Source organism: Cololabis saira, chromosome 2, assembly GCF_033807715.1.
Source record: "Cololabis saira isolate AMF1-May2022 chromosome 2, fColSai1.1, whole genome shotgun sequence".
NCBI classification, from domain to species: Eukaryota; Metazoa; Chordata; class Actinopteri; order Beloniformes; family Belonidae; genus Cololabis; species Cololabis saira.
Window position 1 is genome coordinate 52,475,720 of NC_084588.1, and position 22,233 is coordinate 52,497,952.

General features: G+C 41.4%; 1 protein-coding gene across 2 annotated transcripts in view; it reads right to left on the reverse strand.

Annotated features, from left to right (window-relative positions):
• Positions 1–22,233, reverse strand: part of LOC133464866 (A-kinase anchor protein 13) — a 164,825-nt gene that overhangs the window by 41,727 nt on the left and 100,865 nt on the right. Inside the window, exons 15-20 of one of the 2 annotated variants that reach the window (XM_061747065.1) lie at positions 18,295–18,469; positions 17,055–17,157; positions 15,709–15,834; positions 10,976–11,018; positions 10,387–10,498; positions 4,864–5,023 (exon numbers count right to left, since the gene is read on the reverse strand). In XM_061747065.1, coding sequence (XP_061603049.1) covers positions 4,864–5,023; positions 10,387–10,498; positions 10,976–11,018; positions 15,709–15,834; positions 17,055–17,157; positions 18,295–18,469 — 719 coding nt within the window. The remainder of the gene's footprint in view (positions 1–4,863; positions 5,024–10,386; positions 10,499–10,975; positions 11,019–15,708; positions 15,835–17,054; positions 17,158–18,294; positions 18,470–22,233) is intronic. The other variant, XM_061747058.1, reaches the window with a different exon arrangement.

The window sequence follows — 22,233 nt, forward strand, 5'->3', positions numbered from 1 at the left end:
AGCTAACTGGGTAGTTTTCAATTTTATCTCTGTTGTCATTCATGGATAAAACAAGCAGCTCTGGTGTCTAATGTGCTCCAATACAGCAGGAATCAGAAGTTTATTTTGAACACTGCCAAAACTCAAAATCTTATATTTTAACTTAAAACTTAACTAGAACTTAAAATGTGCTTGACACAAATGAAAGTTCAATTGAAACACGTGGGAAAAACTCCTAACCTTTTAAGTTATGTCTGATATCAGGTGTGATGGCATTTTTAGGTTAGAAATAAGAACATTTCTTGGTAAGATCCTTCGTTTTTTGAGTGAATCAGTGAATTTGGTCGACTGGTGTAATTTCAGGGTTTTTAAATGCACAGCCATGAACCTACTGGATTATATAATTTAGTCTTAGTGATGTCAATTAACATCTAACATCGTATGTATATTTATAATCGCTCTTTAACTAAACAAAAATATGTTTTATCCGATTACTCGATTAATCGATGGAATTTTCAGTAGAATACTCGATTACTAAAATATAGGCCTGTTTTGAAAAAAATCGATTTTCTGATTCTAATATTAATTCCTAAAAATCGATTTGTATGTCTAAAGATCGATTTACATTTTTTTTTTGATTCATTTAATTTTTTTTTTTTTCCCATCATTACATTTTTGGCTGGTGAACTTTAATCCCAGTAGTTTTGAAAACTCCTGAACTAAATGACCTTTTCTTTAGAGAAAATGCTGGACATTTCAGCTTAAACTTCTAAATGTTATATTAGTTCAATGAAGTTCATATTATCTATATTTACTAGAGCTTGTTTGGTTTCTCTGTTATCGGACACGGTTTTGTCATGAAATACCTGAAAAATGCCGGTGCTTCATGTCCAGATGTGTCTGGTGACAGAATAAACCAGACAAGATAAAATAATCTGTTTACTGCTTGAACCGTTGCAATTTCTTTCTTTTTTTGCACTTTAAATGGATATTGAAATGCCTATTTGAGTTATTTATTTCTTAGTTATTTCACAATAATTATTGTGAAATTATTATTTCAATAGTTATTTTACAGTTATATAATCCAGGCAACACTATCCAAAATCAATATCGGATCGAATCAAATGGTGATAATCGATTCTGAATCTTAAGAATCAGAATCGAATCGATTCTTGACATTCGAATGGATCCCCAGCTCTACTAAAATATTGGATATCTGCAGCCCTAGTGAACGTTGTGATGAGGCCGGGCCTGCCAGGGCCAGCGAGGGCGTGTTGCAGGAAAGAGGGGGGGGTTAGAAACTCTGACTGCGTTTCAGAGCCAGCCAGGAAACTCCAGCAGACCGCTAATGAAAGCCAGACCGGAGCAGAGCGTGTGATGCAACCGAGGGTAATACTGCATGTGTACGAAGGGGAAAAAGCAGCTCGCCGCTGGAATGACGCACGCATGTCTTTCACTGCGAATGCATGGGAAAATCTGAATCACGTAAACATTCCCAAATAGACATTTAGGAGCAGAAGGCAGAACTCCTGCCCGTTTCCAGTTGGACCCGGGGGTCGAGGAGCCTCGTGTTCTTCAGGAAACTAACGCTCAGAGTTCACGTTTCACACAGTCGAGTGCCTTTGTTCGTGCAGATGAACAAAACAACGTGAGCAGGAAGCAGCGGAGGACAAAGAGCTGCCTGTGCTGCTGTCAGGCCCAGCACAGTTTCCACTCATTTTCATACCGACATGTTTCCACTTCCACTTACAGACGCGGATTTAACAGACAGTTGTGCAACTCACAATCAGACTATTGGATGCAGTCATGCGTGCTGGGATTACATCAATGCCCCTTTTTGCTGTCAGTCCGGGTGAGGAATGACTGTAGGACCCGGCGAGGGGAGAGGAGCGGCGACGCCGTCAGCGAGGCCGTCAGCATCGTCAGCATCATCAGCATCCACAAGCGCCTCCGCCCATGGGCGGAAACCGTGGGATTTCCATGTGTGTGATGTTTACTAGGGGTGGGCGGTATGGACTAAAAAATGTATCACGATCATTTCTGGCATTTATCCCGATAACGATAAAAATGACGATAAAAAAAATCCACTTTTTCAACTATAAATCTATCAGATCCGCCATGTTTGTTACACAAAAACGTCATCAACGGGAATTTATCCTTCTTTCTTTCTTTCAGGCTCGCTCCTTCCTTCCTTCCTTCCTTCCTTCCTTCCTTCCTTCCTTCCTTCCTTCCTTCCTTCCTTCCTTCCTTCCTTCCTTCCTTCCTTCCTTCCTTCCTTCCTTCCTTCCTTCCTTCCTTCCTTCCTTCCTTCCTTCCTTCCTTCCTTCCTTCCTTCCTTCCTTCCTTCCTTCCTTCCTTCCTTCCTTCCTTCCTTCCTTCCCTTCCTTCCTTCCTTCCTTCCTTCCTTCCTTCCTTCCTTCCTTCCTTCCTTCCTTCCTTCCTTCCTTCCTTCCTTCCTTCCTTCACGTTGTGCGTAGATTTAACACAGAACCATAAATCATCTTTACACAAAAACATCATCAACGGGAATTTATCGTTTTTACCGCGAGATGACAAATTCTTACTGTGAGGCATTTTTTTTTGCGACCTATCTCACTCTCAGATCCGCCATGTTTGTTACACAAAAACCTCATCAACGGGAATCTTTCTTTCTTTCTTTCTTTCTTTCTCTCTTTCTTCTTCTTTCTTTTCTTTCTTTCTTTCTCTCTTTCTTTCTTTCTTTCAGGCTCATTCTTTCTTTCTTTCTTTCTTTCTGGATCCTTTCTTTCTTTCTTTCTTTCTTTCTGGATCCTTTCTTTCTTTCTTTCTGGATCCTTTCTTTCTTTCTTTCTGGATCCTTTCTTTCTTTCTTTCTTTCTTCCCTTTCTTTCTTTCTTTCTTTCTTTCTTCTTTCTTTCTTTCTTTCTTTCTTTCTTTCTTTCTTTCTTTCTTTCTTTCTTTCTTTCTTTCTTTCTTTCTTTCTTTCTTTCTTTCTTTCTTTCTTTCTTTCTTTCTTTCTTTCTTTCTTTCTTTCTTTCTGGATCATTTCTTTCTTTCTTTCTGGATCATTTCTTTCTTTCTGGACCGGTTTATCGTGAACGCTAAAATATCGCCCATTCCTAATGTTCACATCTCCCTCTGCAGGGGCTCGTGGGTATTTCTCCACTTTCTGTGGACATCCAGCGAGCTGGAGCGAACCTAACACCAGAGACGACTGTAACAGTCACAGGCGGAGATCTGGGGCCGTTAAACCTCCTGAAACCCCGTCAGAAGCGTTAGCGGCCCGGGCGAGCCGAGCCGGCCTCCCCTGAGCCGGAGAAGTCGTGTTTCTCGTCAGTCTGGAGGTTCTGGGGCAGAATGAGAGGACAGCTGGAGGCTGTTTCTGCTTTTTTTTTTTTTTTCTTCGGGGGGTTGAGCAAAAGCGCTTGCGCAATAAACTACATCCTGTTTTGTGCTGCTAGAAACAGCTGAAACCCGGCTGTGCTGCCGGTCCGACTGCTGCAGCAGAACATCAGAGGATCACGGGGGTCGCTCAGGCAGAGATAGAGATGCTCTAGATCAGCGGTTCCCAACATTTCTTCCTTGTTCCCCCCCTACTTGTGTCTAAGACACAACTATTTTACCTCTTTTCTTATCATTTTATTTGTTATTTACTGTTTAATTGTGTCTTGCCGCTTTTAATGTTGATATAAAGCACCTTGAATTCCCTTGTGTTGAATTGTGCTACATAAGTAAACTTGCCTTGCCTTATAAGATGCTTATACGCCTTTACAACGCATTGTCTTGACTTTCTGCTCAGAGCGACTCCCAGCTGGCGATATAAACCAACCGTAAGACAAATGACCTGAACTGGCCCCGTGATGTCATCGTTTCTAACAAATCTGAACAGCTCACTAAGGCCCCGTTTACACGTAGCAATAACGGTGGTGTTTTCATGCATTTTGTTTGTTCGTTTACACGAAAACGAAGCTCAAAGTCTCCAAAAACCATCATTTCTGAAAACTCCGGCCAAAGTGGAGATTTTCAAAAACTCAGTTTTCACGTTTGCTTGTAAACGGAGAGAAACAGAGATTTAGGCTTCAGAACGTCACATTATGAGACAGAAACGTCACCAGCGTCATGAGTGACACCTGTGGTTACAATTAGTTTGTAACCGTCAATATTTTCTTGTATTTTACCTGTTTTATATTCTAAAGTCACACTTAAAAGTAACTCCACTTCTCTGTCACTCCAAACCAAAGACTCTCGTTCATCTTGGAAGTAACTGCAGTCCAGGCTGATTTATGGTTCCGCGTTACACCAACGCAGAGCTACGGCGTAGGGTACGCGGCGATGCGCACCGTACGTAGCTACGCCATCGATTTAACGCAGAACCATATTATTCAGACTTCACACGTGTCATTTGTTGATGTTTTTTTTCCAGGATTCTGATTGGCTAGCATGACTTTATCTTCTCGTTACACTGCCCCCTGTAGGTTTGGCTGCTCATAGCACCTTAACAGCGTATTCATGCAGGTTCGTGTAAACGAGTATATTTTTCAAAACGTAGAGGGGGGAAATATCCGTTTTTGTAAATACCCGGCTATGTGGAAACGTCGCCTAAGTCATATATTAACAAGGTGACGGGGTCGTGTTCTGTCAATGATTTTGATTTGTTACCTCAGACACATAAACATACACTTCTGAAGAAAAACCTCAGGCTTAATGTTTGACTGGATGTAAATCTGAATCACGTGCAGCGAGAAGAACCAAACAAAGACAGAAGAACCAAACAGAGACAGAAGAACCAAACAAAGACAGAAGAACCAAACAGAGACAGAAGAACCAAACAGAGACAGAAGAACCAAACAGAGACAGAAGAACCAAACAAAGACAGAAGAACCAAACAGTGACAGAAGAACTTACACGTGCAGATGAAAGCGTCCTTGCTGTTAAAAGCCTTATTGCAGTGGGAGCACTGGGATCCCTGGCTGGAGCCGACGGCGGTGAAGACGTGCCCGTTCACAGTCTTTTTGTCCTTCTCCTTGCCGTCTTTGTCCTTCTCCTTTTTGTCTCGCTCCTTTTCCTGCAGAGCAGACGGTAAACGGGTGAATGTGACGTGAACTCGGCCGTCTGATCGGAACTTCAAGGCAGCGCGGGGCTGCGAGTGGCGCGGCGCGCTGCGGCGCGGGCTATTACACCAGACGGTGACGGAACGCTTCTCTGTTCGGCCTGTTGCTGATGCTTAATTCCAATGTGAGCCCCGCAGAGCAACATGATTACTCTAATGTGGCGACGGCGGGGGGTTGTGCATATTAAGTGATGCATTATTTATGCCGACAACAAAGTGTCTCATTAACGGACTGTTGTAAGTGTTGGTTGCAGGAAGATTCTCCCGGTCTTTCTGGGAGGGATCAGTCGGGAGGTTTGATCAGGTCCTTGTTTCATGTTTTAGAGGACTGACAACAATGCAAACAACTACAATTCAGTGTCTGTCAGCGCAACGGTGAGAAACACAGTTGCAGATAAAGGGCCAATCCCAATACTCCCCCTACTTTCTTCCACTAGCCCTCCCTCACTACCACTAGCCCTAAAAAAGAAGCCACAGATTTTAGGGCACTTGAAATCTTCCCAGGTCTGTCCCAATACTCCCCCTCGTTTTCATCCCTACCCCTAAAATCAGGAAGCTGAGAGCCAAAAGCTGTTTTAATTTCCGCTGTAGCGCTGTTAATATGCCACTTTATTAAGTTTTAATATTTTTTCAGGCCCCAACCTGGGCTCAGTTTATCCAAATAACGCCTGTTAAGAAATTTGACCCAATGTTTTCGGAGATGAGAAGAGCCGTCGGTCCGGGGGAGAAACCTGCAGCTAGGTGGAGAATTACCGCTTGCTGAAATAAATCATTTAGGAAGATAAATGTTGGTTTAATAGATGAAATCTAACAGTTGTAGCTACGCCTGTTAAGAAATTTGCTCCGAAAATTTCGGGATTTCTGCCTGCCTACTCCAGAGCTGATTTATGGTTCCGCGTTAAATCGACGCAGAGCCTACGGCGTAGGGTACGGCGTACGCCGCGTGTCGCTGCGTAACCTACGGAACCATAAATCAGCTTTTATTCTGGCGAGGTTTGAAAAAGACTTTGCAACAACAGGCAAACGAGTGATTATGTACATTCACTGAGTGAATATTATGAAAGTAAAATATATATTTCTCGCTAGAAATTTAATCAAAACGCATTTTTATGCAGAAACTAACTCAAAATATTGATTTTATTCACTAAAAAATAAGAAATGTCCGATTTTTTTTTTTTTTTTTTTTTTTTAAATTCAGTCCGCAAATGACGACGAAAAGCATTCTGGGAAATTTTTCTGGCCCTAGTTCACCTAGGATGCATCGGAAATCCCTCAATCCGTAGGGCCAGATTCATAGCCACTACACTCGTTTTCTCCACTCCCCCTAGGTGGAAAGAGGAATTGGGACACCCCTACCCTACCCCAACCACAAAAGTAGGGGTAGGGGGAGTATTGGGCCATAGTCTGAGCTTCTGAAGAGCGATTAAAACACTGATCTAACTGTATGATGACCGAGCAAGGAGACGCATCTGCAGGATGCATGACGACCGGCCGAGACGCGCCGTCTGGGAATTACATCCCTGACCTTTGAGAAACAGGCCGGTCTTTCTGCGCTGCTCGTATTAATGGACGGGCTCATCATCGGTGCTGAATACGGAGCTGGATCACAACCCCACAAAGCCTTGCAGGAAAGAACAGAGTTCCTATTCTCCTGGATTCGCATCACAGAGTCTCCACCCAAACCCGGAGGAAAAGGAAAAATAGAAATTTCCAGCTTGTTTTTTAACGGCCACGGCCTTGGGCATCTTGGACCACAAAGCTGTGGCGTGCCGGAGCTCGTTCTGCTCGGCTTTAAGATGCCAAAAGGCTGACTGGACCGCAGCGTGTTTCAAAGCCATTACAACACATAGCATTCATTCTCAGTTCCTCCATCAGCAACACCCGTCTCACCAGTGGTGAAACACACTCACACACTTCCTCCAACAGTTCCAATCGCTTCGAATATCTGTCATCTCCAAAACACAAAAAACCAGATCAACCTATTAGGACGGACGGAGGAAAGAACTACATTTTGCTTCGAGGATTAACAGGAGATGTGATCACTCCGAGATCTTATCGTTTTCCTTTAAGCAGACTATGACTTCACTGGAAACGGACACCGGCCCACAAGGGAGCCGTCTAAACGTGAGATAGCAACCGCCGCCGCCCGGCCGGCCCTCCCTCCGCGCCCTTCGCCTACCTCCAGCCACTCCAGCCAACCTTTCCATCTCTGGGAAAAGCCGTGGCCCCCTGTGGATTTCCTGCTGGACATCCCTGGCTGAAGCTGCAGCCGTCACCGAGGCTCCATCAGGAACACGACGAAGAGGAAGTGATAGCTCGCGGCGGGAGGTGCTAATTCTGCAATGACCCTTCGGTCTGGAACCGACGCTGCGAGAGAACGGCAAAAAAACTAGATCCTCTTCCACAACGTTCACACTTTCACTATTAAAAACTGGAACTGAAGAGTCGGATTACAGGACTGTCTCAGAAAATTAGAATATTGTGCTAAAGTCCTTTATTTTCTGTAATGCAAAAATGTCATACATTCTGGATTCATTACAAATCAACTGAAATATTGCAAGCCTTTTATTATTTTAATATTGCTGATCATGGTTTACAGCTTAAAAAAACTCAAATATCCTATCTCAAAAAATTAGAATATTCTGGGAATCTTAATCTTAAACTGTAAACCATAATCAGCGATATTAAAATGATAAAATGCTTGCAATATTTCAGTTGGTTTGTAATGAATCCAGAATGTATGACATTTTTGTTTTTTTTAATTGCATTACAGAAAATAAAGAATGCAATGCTGATGACTAGGCCTGTGTTGAAAAAAAAAAATCAATTTTCCGATTCTAAATTGATTCTCATATTAATTCCTAAAAATCGATTCGTATGTCTAACGATTGATTTTTTTTTTTTCATCATTACATTACAACTTTTGGTATTTTTTTGTTTAAGCCCAAAAAAATGAATGTTTTGTTGGACACAAGAATAACTACTGCCATGTTTTTGCTTTTAAACATGTTTAAAGGTATGAAAACATTAAAGTTTTCAGTTCTAACTGCATAAATTGTCTATATTTTATTACTTTATACAGGACTGTCTCAGAAAATTTGAATATTGTTATTTTCTGTAATGCAATTACAAAAACAAAAATGTCATACATTCTGGATTCATTACAAATCAACTGAAATATTGCAAGCCTTTTATTATTTTAATATTGCTGATCATGGCTTACAGTTTAAGAAAACTCAAATATCCTATCTCAAAAAATTAGAATATTCTGGGAATCTTAATCTTAAACTGTAAACCATAATCAGCAATATTAAAATAATAAAAGGCTTGCAATATTTCAGACATTTTTGTTTTTTTTAATTGCATTACAGAAAATAAAGAACTTTATCACAATATTCTAATTTTCTGAGACAGTCCTGTACAACGTCTAACAACCAGAACATGACAAGTAAATTATAAAATGTCATGTTTTTTGTGAATTAATTGGAGAAAGCTACTTGACTTTGTCCCTGAAAACGCTGACCCCCATCAGGGCCACGTTGGCGTCTTCAGTCCATTTAAAGCATCACATTATAACTTTCAGCCTTTCAACAGTCAGTCGTCAGCTGAGGCCGATTTATTCAGAGAGTCCTGTCACTTTAAAAGCAACTGCGTTTAAAGAGGAGACGAGAAAAACCACAGCCAGGCGACTTCCGGCTCTAACTTCCTGTTCCCCTCTCAGTGTCTCTGCAAGGTGGCAGGTTCCTGCAGACGGCCCACTTATCAAGCATATGACCACATTACTGCCGAGACAGCAGCCTTAATTCAGGGTTTTTACAGCTAGGAGCACTAAAATAAGCGGTTTTAGATCCACATTAACGGCTCGTAGAAATGTGGTGAAAGCTGTTTCACGGTGATGAGAAGCCGTTAAGAGAAGAGCAGCAGAAAAGGTACGAGCTGGAATTATTTATGACGTCATATTTCTTTCATTACTCTCCAGCAGAGAGGAACTGCAGGAACTGCAGACGATGACACGGATTTAATCAGTGCAAAAATACTTTTTTATGTTATTAACCACAAAAATTACTAATTAATTAGTTGATTTGCTAAAATAGTCATTTGTCAGGAGGTTTCCCAGAAGGAAGCTGCATCTATCAACGCAGTCTGACACCATGAGATAGTTAATAACTAATAAGCTTGATGACTTCTACGTTCCAGCGGTCCAGAAGGGGTTTAAAGGTTCATTCATCACTTTGAGTTTTTTTTTCTTCAGGGAGTTCAGTTTACGTCCAGGAGAATCTGACTGAACTAAAGTCCAACTAAAGCCCAAACCCCACAAGTGTCTGAGAGGTAAAGCAGGAGTTTAAAGGACCCCCCCACCCCCGAACCCAAGTCATCAAGGGGGAGTTTAAGGCCCCGTTTCCACAGAGCAAAAACTGCGATGTTTTCATGCGTTTTGGCTGTTCGTTTACACGAAAACGAAGCTCAAAGTCTCCAAAAACCATCATTTCTGAAAACTCCGGCCAAAGTGGAGATTTTCAAAAACTCCTTTTTCCCGTTTGCTTGTAAACGGAGGAAAACGGACATTTAGGCTTCAGAACGTCCCATTATGCAACAGAAACGTCACCAGCGTCATGAGTTCGACCTGTGTTTACAATTTGTTTGGCCACCGTCAATATTTTCTTGTATTTTACCTGTTTTATATTCTAAAGTCACACTTAAAAGCAACTCCACTTCTCTGTCACTCCAAACCAAAGACTCTGGTTCATCTTGGAAGTAACTGCAGTCCAGGCTGATTTATGGTTCCACGTTACACCAACGTAGAGCTACGGCGTAGGCTACGCGGCGACGCGCACCGTACGTACGTAGGCTACGCCGACGATTTAACGCAGAACCATATTATTCAGGCTTCACACGGGTCATTTGTTGATGTTTTTTTCCAGGATTCTGATTGGCTAGCATGACTTTATCTTCTCGTTACACTGCCCCCTGTAGGTTTGGCTGCTCATAGCACCTTAACAGCTATTTATCCGGTTAGTGTAAATGATGGTATTTTTCAAAACGTGGAAGGGGAAATGTCCATTTTTGTAAATACCCGGCTATGTGGTAACGGGGCCTAAGACTCCCCCCCTCTGGTTGAGGCTGCTGGGACGGCTACAGAGGGCAGATCCTGGTGTAAATGTAAATATAAATGTACAGCAGAGGAGCAGCATGAACCTGTGAAGCCTACGAGGTGGCCAGACACGGAGAGAGGAGGCTAGAAAGGTGTAATATAAACACAGCGAGGACGAGAAGTATTATTTTCTTCGATGTTGAACGAGGAACCTGCATCTGCTCACCCTGGTCTTTTTATACATCTTGTTCTTGAGGTAGCTGAAGGTCCGGCTGACTTTGGTCACGCTCTTCCCCTCAGTGTCGCTCCGCAGAGGCCCGGGCTCCTCCTCCGAGATGCTGCAACACCCACACAAGCACGATGCCATCGATCAATAACCGACTTCACACAACGTCCCAAACGGACAATAATAACATGTGTTATAATCATATGTGCAATATCCATATTTTTCTTCCTTTGCACTATTTTTTTATCTTATATTTTTTATCTTTTTATCTCCACTGCAATGTGTATATACTGTCCATATTTTGTAATTATATATATCTTTTACTTTTTTACCTTTTTACCCCCTTCCCCGCATGCGTGTGTGTGTGTGTGTATGTTAAGTGTACTGCTGCTAACACGTGAGTTTCCCCATTGAGGGAGAAATAAAGGACTCTCTTATCTTATCTTATCTTATCTTATCTTAAACGGCATGAAGGTTCTGTTCTGCTGGGGAACCGCTGGTCCGATTCTCCACACTTCCCTATCGGACCAGAAAGGTTCTGGCAGCCCAAGAACCTTCTGCTAATGTCTATGAACACAAGTGGACTGACCTGTAGGCGAGGGAGCCGGACGTGCTGCAGAACGACCTCATGCCTGGAAGGAAACCAGAGGAAATGAGAGACAGCACATATTTGAATCAATTTTTTATTTTTTTTTACATCTACTGATATTTTTTTTCTCCTAAATTAAGCTAAAAAAAGTCAAAATCTCAGTGGAGGGCTGATCACTTGAACCAATTTGTGATTTGATAAGTTATTGATGCAGGAAATGGGCAAATATCAGTTTTAACTCCTGGACCGGTACGTCTTTTTACCCACACACTGCAAAAACTCAAAATCTTACCAGGAAAATTTGTCTTATTTCTAGTTAAAATGTTTCATTTTTAGTCAAAAAGTAAGTACATTTTTCAAGTAAATTTTCACTTGAAATAAGTAGAAAAAAAATCTGCCAGTGGGACAAGATTTATCTTCTCATTACAAGCAAAAAAATCTTGTTCCACTGGCAGATTTTTCTACTTATTTCAAGTGAAAATCTACTTGAAACAGGTGAAAATTGTTGTTTTTTCCAGTGATGAGTCTTGTTTTAAGTGTAATGAGATTTTTTTTACTAAAAATGAGACATTTTAACTAGAAATAAGACAAATATTCTTGTTAAGATTTTGAGTTTGTGTTGTTGGCACCTGGTTTGTGTATTTTCTAATAAACCTGTCTTGCAAAGTCACAGTGAATGCAGCTTTAGTGGGTAAGTGGATTTCACGGCTTCAGTGTTTGGCGTCTGTAAGCCGATCATCGCTCAAACAAACACACATTTCACTGTTTGGAAGAAGAAAAATTAAGAAACACGACACTAATATTTGACAAACAGCAACCAAAGTCACTACACTAACCTGTGGTGGAGTTATAAAAAAGTAAGTTTCCAGAAACTGATTCTATGAGAATCTTACTCAAAAGGCCTCGATGGTGCAGAGTCAATACTCTTCAAGCTGTTCTTAGGAATGTAATGCACAGTTTCATAATGTATGCACAATGCACAGATGAGTGTGTGAATCATTGTCAATATAAATGACCCTGGGAAGAGCTGCGTCAGGAGCAGTGTTGGGTGTAACGCGTTACTGTAACGAGATTTCATTCACCAGTAACGCAGTAATGTCCTGCGTTACAGTTGTAATTTGGGTAATCCCGTTATAGTTACTCTAAGACAAAAAAAAATTACGTTACTTTAGTTACTTTAAGCTTTTCAGCTACATGTAGAACGGGAGAACAGGAAAGAAAATCAAGCTTGCCTTTCATGCGGTTTCACGCGTTGCGCAACACTTGACTTACTTAAGGCTGATTTATGGTTCCGCGTTAAATCGACGCAGAACTTACGGCGTAGTCTACACCGTAAGTTCTGCGTTGGTGTAACGCAGAACCATAAATCAGCCTTTAACGTGATTTTACGTGTTCTTACAGGATTTTACGAATACACATTTGTGCTGATCTGGGCACTGCAGTAATAAAGTTCCAACTACAGGACTGTCTCAGAAAATTACAATATTGTGATAAAGTTCTTTATATTAAAATAATAAAAGGCTTGCAATATTTCAGTTGATTTGTAATGAATCCAGAATGTACAACATTTTGTTTTTGTAATTGCATTACAGAAAATCACAATATTCTACTTTTCTGAGACAGTCCTGTAAATGTTGTTCATTGGCAATCGAGTTACGGTGCAGCTCAGGTGATATTGTGGAGTAATCCAAAAGTAATGTAACTAGTTACTTTCAGCAACCAGTAACTAAGTAGTGTAAGGGATTACTTTTTAAAAAGTAACTAGTAATATGTAATGGATTACTTTTTTTGAGTAACTACCCCAACACTGCTCAGGAGACATTGGCTTAAAAGCTTGTATTTGTAACTCTCCCTGTCCCTTTTTTTTATGTTCTGTATGTATTTTCTTCTATGTAATTGGTTTGTTTTTGTATGGACCAAGAGTCTGCACTAAACTTCTACTACTACAGCAGGACAGGCATCTCTTCTGGGGAACATCCAGCTCCCTACGGAGCCGTCACTCCCACCACATACAGACACACATGCAGATACGCAGATACGCTCGACGGGTAATGAGGGAGAGTCTCGGCCCGACTGTGTTGATAAAAACACAGTCCAGGAGACACTAATGGAAATATCTCACAAATAAGAGAGGAGGAAGAAAAGGCTTGGGGGGGCCTTTGATTAAAAGTGACAGGCGCGCATTTATTCCTGCAGGGACGAAGGCGCTTCCTCAGATTACCTGCAGCGTTTATTAATTCTGTTGCCTCCTTCTCTGCTGATTCTGCCTCAGATTCAGCAGAGAGACTAGAGGAAGGAGAGACTAGCAACAGTCGAGGGGAAGGTCGTCGGGGGACGGAACGACGCGGCGGGCAGGAGAGGTTTCACTCAGAGAGGCAGAAATGATTAGCACGATGCCTGCTGCCAAAAGTAGAAGGGGGTTTTTCTGCAGGAGCGATTCGGCTTCAGGCGTATTCAAATGCAGTTACACTGACAACACTGGCAGTAATTAGTGGTGTCCTTTATGACAAGTTAATTGCAGCTGAACATTCAGCTTTCACCAGCCGTCAGTATTAAGTGGTGTTTAGCCCGACACCGCAGCTCTAACTCAGAGCAAAATTGTAAAAATTAAAAGACTCAATTCATACATGAGCGTTTGAGTTTCCCCTCAGTTGAACTGAAACATTAATAGAGGGTCGGCATTGACGTCACTTTCCCACTGGACCAGCCCCAAAAACAGCTGCAACTAGTGTGTTAGACGGGATAACAGCTGATTATCGGCTTAAATTAGTGTCAGTTGGACTTGACAGTGACCCGTACAGTTACCCCAAGAACCAGTGGTCCATGGACATTAATATTTGGTACAGTTACCAAGAACCAGTGGTCCATGGACATTAATATTTGGTACAGTTACCAAGAACCAGTGGTCCATGGACATTAATATTTGGTACAGTTACCAAGAACCAGTGGTCCATGGACATTAATATTTGGTACAGTTACCAAGAACCAGTGGTCCATGGACATTAATATTTGGTACAGTTACCAAGAACCAGTGCTCCATGGACATTAATATTTGGCCACGAATCCAGTTTCCTGATATTTATATGAACTTAATTTCTACGCCAGGGAAATACACGAAGCAAAGCTTGAAGGCTTACAAAAGTCTTGACGCTTGGTCCGACTTCAAGGCCGGATTCCAGTTGTTTCTGTGAATTGCAGCGATCCATTTGTCTCTCTTAAAGCAGCACAATGTAACTTTCAGCTTTTATTGAGTTTGGCGGCTCCTTTGGACAAAAGCGGTAGTGCTTTACCAGTAGTGTGGAAGGGTTCCTACCATCCACCTCCAAGTTACATAGTGCCAGTGAAGGTGATACAGACCCCTCAGACCATGACAGAGGTTCATTAAACCTGTTGGAAGTTGATGTTCCATCACAATGACTCTGGAAATATTATATTAAGGTGGAAGTTACATTGTACTAGGGCTGTTCGATTTTGCCCAAAAATAAAATCTCGATTTTTTTTCTCTCAAAATCCGATTTTCGATTACGATTATTTTGTGAATTGACAAAAGGTAAAGAAATGATTTCAAATATGCTGTTTTTTTATTGAACATTTGGCCCATTGGGCTTTAAGTGCAAACTTTGCTCTTATTAAACCAAAAATGAATGAATAAAGTGCAAAACTCTGTAAAATAAGTTGAAAAAAGTTTTAAAAAATATAATAAAATATAAAGTTTTATCGCTGAAAAAAAAAAATCAGCAAATCAGCACTTGCAAACATACAGTAAGTTATATTTCCAATTAAATAAAACGAGACATTTTCTAATTAAACTAAACTGGGTTTTTGCATGCTAAATAATAATGCAACCCATGAAGGAGGTAGAGGTGTGTAATGTCACTCATTACATTTGCTGTTCACATTTGCAAGTTTTTTGCTGGAACACGAGCCGGTCTACCGGTGGCCGATGTTCCAACGCCCCGTCCTGCACTAAAGAGCCTCCCCCATGGGGCACTTGTCGCAGGTATTGAGAGGTATTTCCATCAATCATTAATATGGTATCAATCAAATTAATATGTGTGCAGACAAGGTTAAAAACAAAAAAAAAAAAAAAAGTGAAAAATCAATTTGACGATTTTCGGGTTTTAACATCGTTCTAATTACATAATCGCGATTACGATTTAAAATCGATTAATCGAACAGCCCTACATTGTACTGCTTTAAGCTTATTTTTCATCAGTCTGTAAAACGATAACTCTGATTTCTTGCTAAATCTATGAGTACAGTCGATCGCACAACAGCTTTTTCCCATTTTAGATGTTTTTCAGTTGCTCAAACTGAAAGTTTACGCTGCCACTCCTTCTTTCTGACACTCAGTCTTTCTGACACTCAGTCTTTCTGACACTCAGTCTTTCTGACACTCAGTCTTTCTGACACTCAGTCTTTCTGACACTCAGTCTTTCTGACACTCAGTCTTTCTGACACTCAGTCTTTCTGACACTCAGTGGCCGTAACCCGCTGTGAAGTTGCATCTGTGACATCATGCTCATTTCCTCCATTCATGACATCAGTCTAACGGCATCACGTCCCCGATGGAGAAGGAAGGGCTTGGCTGCAGGACCCACGACCCCCCGACAAGACCGGGACCCCCGACCCCCCGACAGGACCTGGTACTACAGGGGGGGCAGTAACGGCCAACAGGGAGGGCTCTACTGGGACCAGCTAGCGCTGCCATCAGCGTCTACGTCGGTACTTACTGGCGTTATCCTCGTCATCGCTCGAGGAAGAGTCCGCGTAAACGAACTGAGACTTAGATTTGGTGAGAATGGGGGAAAGGTTGAAAGAGAAGGAGATTCTCCTCTGCCGTCTCAGGCGTCCCACCGCTGTGGGCGGGCGTGGCGGCGGCGGGGGGGGGGGGGGAGAGAACCACAACAGGCAGGAATCATTGGTTTACGTGAAAGACGACAGTAAGGAGTCAGGCTGGCTAAAGGCATCGTCATGGCAACTCCTCATTTAGCTGCAGCGGCTTTTTACTTCCTCCCCCAGGTGTTTCTGCACCAAACTTAAAACACAACTGGCTTTAATTTCCTTAATCACATCCTTTGACCCCTGTAGCTCCTATAGTGTAATAATTTCACCCTATAATGTAATAATTTCACCCTATAATGTAATAATTTCACCCTATAATGTAATAATTTCCTCCCTATAATGTAATAATTTCCTCCCTATAATGTAATAATTTCACCCTATAATGTAATAATTTCACCCTATAATGTAATAATTTCCTATAATGTAATAATTTCCTGAAAATGTAATAACGCCTGAAAATGTAATAAAATTTGCACTTAACTCAATCGAAAATGTAATAAAATCCAATAATGTAATAACTTCACCAATAATGTAATAAAATATCCTGACTGATATTGTAATAAAATTTTTACCGATAATTTAATACCTTAGGATTTTATTTGGGATATATTGGGAATTTATTACATTTTCAGGTGGGTCTTTTTTTTCTCCAAAACTGATAATGTTACTTGACAAATAATGTAATATATATGTTCATTTTCATTCCAGAGTTCTACATTTTGTGTTTTAAGAATCTAAGAATGTTTAAACGCTGGATTTGAAACACCAGAATGACTATTGGGTTAAATTGTAGACTTTGAGTACCATGTAATAAATTCCCAATAACGTAATAAGGTATTACATTATTGGTAAAAATGTTATAACAATATCAGTCAGGATATTTTATTACATTATTGGTGAAGTTATTACATTTTCGATTGAGTTAAGTGCAAATTTTATTACATTTTCAGGCGTTATTACATTTTCAGGAAATTATTACATTATAGGGTGAAATTATTACATTATAGGGTGAAATTATTACATTATAGGGTGAAATTATTACATTATAGGGTGAAATTATTACATTATAGGAGCTACAACCCAGAGTCCTCCCTCCCCGACCTCCGTCTCCACTAGAGAAGCTCGTGAAACGAACTCAGAAAGTCAAAACTGAGTCTTTCCGACGCGGTAACTGAATAAACAGTTCCGAGCAGGACGACAGAAACAGGCTGGACTGAGTTTAGCGGCGTCTCACCGTCGATGTCTTTGTGGCTGATGGCGAGCATGGACACGGACTTGGTGAGGGGCAGCGTCATGGCCGAGCCGTTGGACCGGAGCGGCCGGTACCGCCGTAACTTCTGCAGGAGAGACAAGGTCGGGTCAAAGACACGCAGACACATCAGGTAAAGTGGAACAAAGCGCTGCCGTAGATAACCTGGAAACAGGAACAAGAAACTAAAAAGGGAAACTAAATGTTTGATTTGTAACATTAGGTTTAAAAGTCAAAGAGAGCAGAATAAAAGAGGACAATGACGACTTCTCACTAATTCCCATTGTTTCCCTGACCAAACATTGTTGATCTAACAGATATTGAATTGGACCTTTGTAATAAAAAAAACATGAAAACATTTAAAAATAAAATAAAAATAAAAAAATAAATACATTAAAAATAAAAGAAAAAAAGAAGAATTGGCCCTTTTTAATTAAAAAAAAATAAAATAAAAAACATTAAAAAATTAAAAAATAAAATAAAATCAAAATCAAAAAAGAAATAAAAAAAGATGTGTCTGGTTTCCAACCAGATATTCTGACCCGGATGTAGCGACGGAGGATGATTTTTCTGATTGGTGAGTCAGGGACCAATCAGAAGGCTGTTGGGGAATCCTCCAGGTGATATGATGAAACTACAACATCCTCCTAGTCCGTGTTCCAGACCAGATATCAGCACCCATTAAGGTGACAAAACTTGCTAATAATCTTTGAAAATATCCATGTCTGTAGATGATATTTTGGTATGAAAACCTTCCTGAGTGGCAGCTGGATCAGAGTTATCAGCTCATCAAGTTCATAAAATTACATTTTAGATGCTGCTGCATAAAATACAAAAACTGGAATACTCACAGGACCATAAGGATTCAGGAAATGTATCACATCTTAGCTTAAATGAATGAATGCTTTAAATGTCTCCTTTAAAATGATACCTAAGACAATATAGTGAAACATTGACAGATTTCCTGAACATGAGTCTAAACCAGGATATGCAGCAGCATCTAAAGTGTAATTTTATGAACTTGATGAGCTGATAACTCTGATCCAGCTGCCACTCAGGAAGTTATCATACCAAAATATCATCTACAGACAGATATTTTCAAAAATGATAAGTAAGTTTGGTCACCTTGAGTGAATTTTTGGGCTCTGGCCCCTGGACTATCCAGGTGATATGATGAACCTACAACATCTAAAAGACAAACGTGTGTGCAGACTTGTGCGTGTACCGGGTCGTGGAGTCTGCTGTCCTCCAGCTCCTCCTGCTCCTCCGTCAGAGACACCAGCGAGCCCCGCTCGTCGCTGTCCTGCCGGGGCATCCTGGACGGCTCCAGGACGCGGGGCCCTTGAGTCGTGGAGGCCCTCAGCTCCTCCTGGACGCCCGTCAGCCCCTCCAGACTGTAACTGTAACAGGAAGCAGACGTGACCTCAGAGAAGAGACGGGGCAGCGTAAACACGTCACGGTGCAGGATTCACCACACGACTACGACAAGCACGAGCCACGCACATGCACCTGCTAGGGATGGGCGGTACGGACTAAGAAATGTAACACGATAATTTCTGGCATTTATCCTGATAATGATAAAAATTAAGATAAAAAAAATACCAATTCAACTCCACCTTTGTAACTATAAATCTTTCTTTCTTTCTTTCAGGCTCATTTCCTTCCTTCCTTCTTCCCTTCCTCTTTTCTCCCTTCCTTCCTCCTGCTCTCTCCTTCCTTGTTTTATCCCTTCCTTCCTTCCTTCCTTCCTTGTTTTCTCCCTTCCTTCCTTCCTTCCTTGTTTTATCCCTTCCTTCCTTCCTTCCTTCCTTGTTTTCTCCCTTCCTTCCTTCCTTCCTTGTTTTCTCCCTTCCTTCCTTCCTTCCTTGTTTTCTCCCTTCCTTCCTTGTTTTCTCCCTTCCTTCCTTCTTTCCTTGTTTTCTCCCTTCCTTCCTTCTTTCCTTGTTTTATCCCTTCCTTCCTTCCTTCCTTCCTTGTTTTCTCCCTTCCTTCCTTCCTTCCTTCCTTCCTTGTTTTCTCCCTTCCTTCCTTCCTTCCTTCCTTCCTTCCTTGTTTTCTCCCTTCCTTCCTTCCTTCCTTCCTTCCTTGTTTTCTCCCTTCCTTCCTTCCTTCCTTCCTTCCTTGTTTTCTACCTTCCTTCCTTCCTTCCTTCCTTCCTTGTTTTCTCCCTTCCTTCCTTCCTTCCTTCCTTTCTCCCTTCCTTCCTTCCTTCCTTGTTTTCTCCCTTCCTTCCTTCCTTGTTTTCTCCCTTCCTTGTTTTCTCCCTTCCTTGTTTTCTCCCTTCCTTCCTTCCTTCCTTCCTTCCTTCCTTCCTTCCTTCCTTCCTTCCTTCCTTCCTTCCTTCCTTCCTTCCTTCCTTCCTTCCTTCCTTCCTTCCTTCCTTCCTTCCTTCCTTCCTTCCTTCCTTCCTTCCTTCCTTCACGTACGTTGTGCGTGGATTTAACGCAGAACCATAAATCCGTTTTACACAAAAACGTCATCAACGGAAAATTTATCGTTTTTACCTCGAGATGAAAAATTCTTATCGTGAGGAATATTTTGACGGTTTATCGTGAACGGTAAAATATCACCCATCCCTAGCGTTCACACGTCACGTTGCAGGATTCACCACACGACTACAACAAGCAGGAGCCACGCACATGCACCTGTAGAGACATGCACACACACGCTCCTGCACAGCGTTTAGCCCGCTGAGTTATCATAACGCTCCCGGGCAGATTTACGGCCCAAACATCTGCAAACGACTCCCGACGCCGGCGTCGGCGCGGAGACCGCTCCGGAGCCGTGATTTACAAACCCAATTAAATCGATCTACGGCCGGGAATAAGAGGCCTTGAGAAATCCAATGCAATGATTATGAGGAGGAAAACTGCAGCTACATTTCAGGATGAGCGATGCGAGCGGGTCGCAGCTCTATCTGCTGCGGGACAGGCCCCGCTGACGGCCGAGGCCCCGGCCGTAAATCTCCGCTCACTCCAGCCTCCGTCTCGCCTGGCACTCCATTATCCAGCAAATCACCAGTCCAGCACTTTCAAGCATCACTAAGACTGGACTAAAAGAACCATCAGCGACCGGCGCGGCGCGGCACTCACCGATCCTCGGGGCTGTGGATGCAGATGGCTATATCTGTCATATTAACGCCTCCGCCCTGGCGGCGCTGTGATATACCGAGCCCACGGAGCCAGAAGGTCCTGCACACTCGACAACACCTGCGGCTGTGGCAGCGCCGCCGTGCAGGAAGCCGCCGCTGGCTGGCCGGGGCAGGGATTCCACACACGTAGAAACGACATGTGTGCACGCTCACCACAACAACGGCCAATGCAAATCAGGCAGCATGTAAATGTGCTCTTATTCAAAGGCCGTCACGTGCTCCCGGCCAGAGGGAAGCATCGCTAATATACCTGTGGCCGTGCAGCACTTGCCCCCGGCTGCTGCACAGCGTCAGCAGGACGGAGGCTGATACCGGCAGGGTGGGGTGAAGGGCCAGGAATCATGGAAGAATCATGGGAGAACGGCAGGGAAGCAGACAGAGCAGGATGGGAAGATGGCGGATGACGTTAGAGGGCTGTCCCGACTCAAACATAAACACGGGAGATGAGTTTCCTCCTGCAGCGTCGCCGTGACGCCAGCGTGAGCGGCTTCTCTCTACAGCAGGGGTGTCAAACTCATTTTACTTGGCGGGCCAGATTTGACCAATTTTTTTCTCGCGGGCCGCACGCTCCAAATAACAAAAACGGTGTGAAAAACTCTTTTTCTAATTCTTTTTTTTTACTATTATCTAATCCAATATCAGTTTAGTTAATTTTAAAGGAAATATGCACTTTGTTTAACCTTTAATTATGTAAAATATATTTCTTCAGGATCTTTTCTTGAAATTTCTCTTTTTTTTTCAAATTATGTAAGATACTTTTAATATCATTTTACAAAGATAAACAGAAACAAGTATGTTTTTTTTATATTTCGCTTTTTTATAGGAAATTTAATTAAAAGCAAAATCTTTATTACATCTGAGTGTTTCTTTGTGATTTAGAGATTTTTCCAGTACAATTAAGTGTATTTATTTTTAAAAATTGGCGCGGATATTTACGCCAGTGTGCCGAAAAAGTCAGCACTTCTCTTTTAACGGTTTTACTTTGTCACTATCCTCGTATTCAAAACTGAAATTCTCCGAATAAATATCTTCTATCATCTTTTTTAGCAGTGATATTTTTCCTGAAAAAATATATAATAGTAGTCAGTTAATAAAAATAAACGACCGTCTACAAAGAAATAAAATCAGCAAATGCATTCTAGAAAACTAAAAAAATTTTGAAAACTGCTCTATTTGTGGAATAACGATGGATTTGTAGAAGAAATATATTATCGGATATGCTGCGATTCATGGCAATTATTTATGCCTTCCTTTTTAGTAAATTAACATTTCGTTTTTTTGCGTTGGAAACTTCTCGCGGGCCGCATGAAAACCTCTCTCGGGCCGCACATTTGACACCCCTGGTCTACAGTAACACCAGCCCGGCCAGAGTTCAGAGAGGAGCAGCAACTTTCTGGAATAAGAACAATCTATTCTTTGGCATTTTGTTACTGCTACCTATTGAACTATTTAAGACACTTTTATCCTAATTATTCAATTACTCTTCTAGTGACTAAACTTTAGGGACATGCACTCAACTAAAAGTATTATTTGACTAATTAAGTGAAACGGAATCATTTTCCAAGGCAAATCAGGTGATCTTTTGGCACAAGAGTGTGGTTGTAAATCACTGGAGAACATACTGGTAAAATAAAACTGACATGATTATCAAATTCAGTAGAATATCATATTAAAAATCTTCTATTTTGAAACTTGGCTACAAAGCTTTAATTTAATCTTTAAATTTCAATTCCGGGCACAAAATCCCAGTTTTGAAATAGCAGCTACATAGTTGAGGAGAATAATAATAATAATAACCATGTCTACCTCATCCTGCTGCACCTTTCACTTTTTTTAGAATTGTATAAATGTTAATAAGAGCTGTCATTTGTCTATTTACTGTATAGTGAGTGAAAATTATCTATTTGACCAAATAAACATGATTCTGATTCTAATAATAATACATTTTATTTATAACACACTTTATATTTAATAATCTCAAAGTGCTACAGAGCAGAAAAATAAAACATGAAC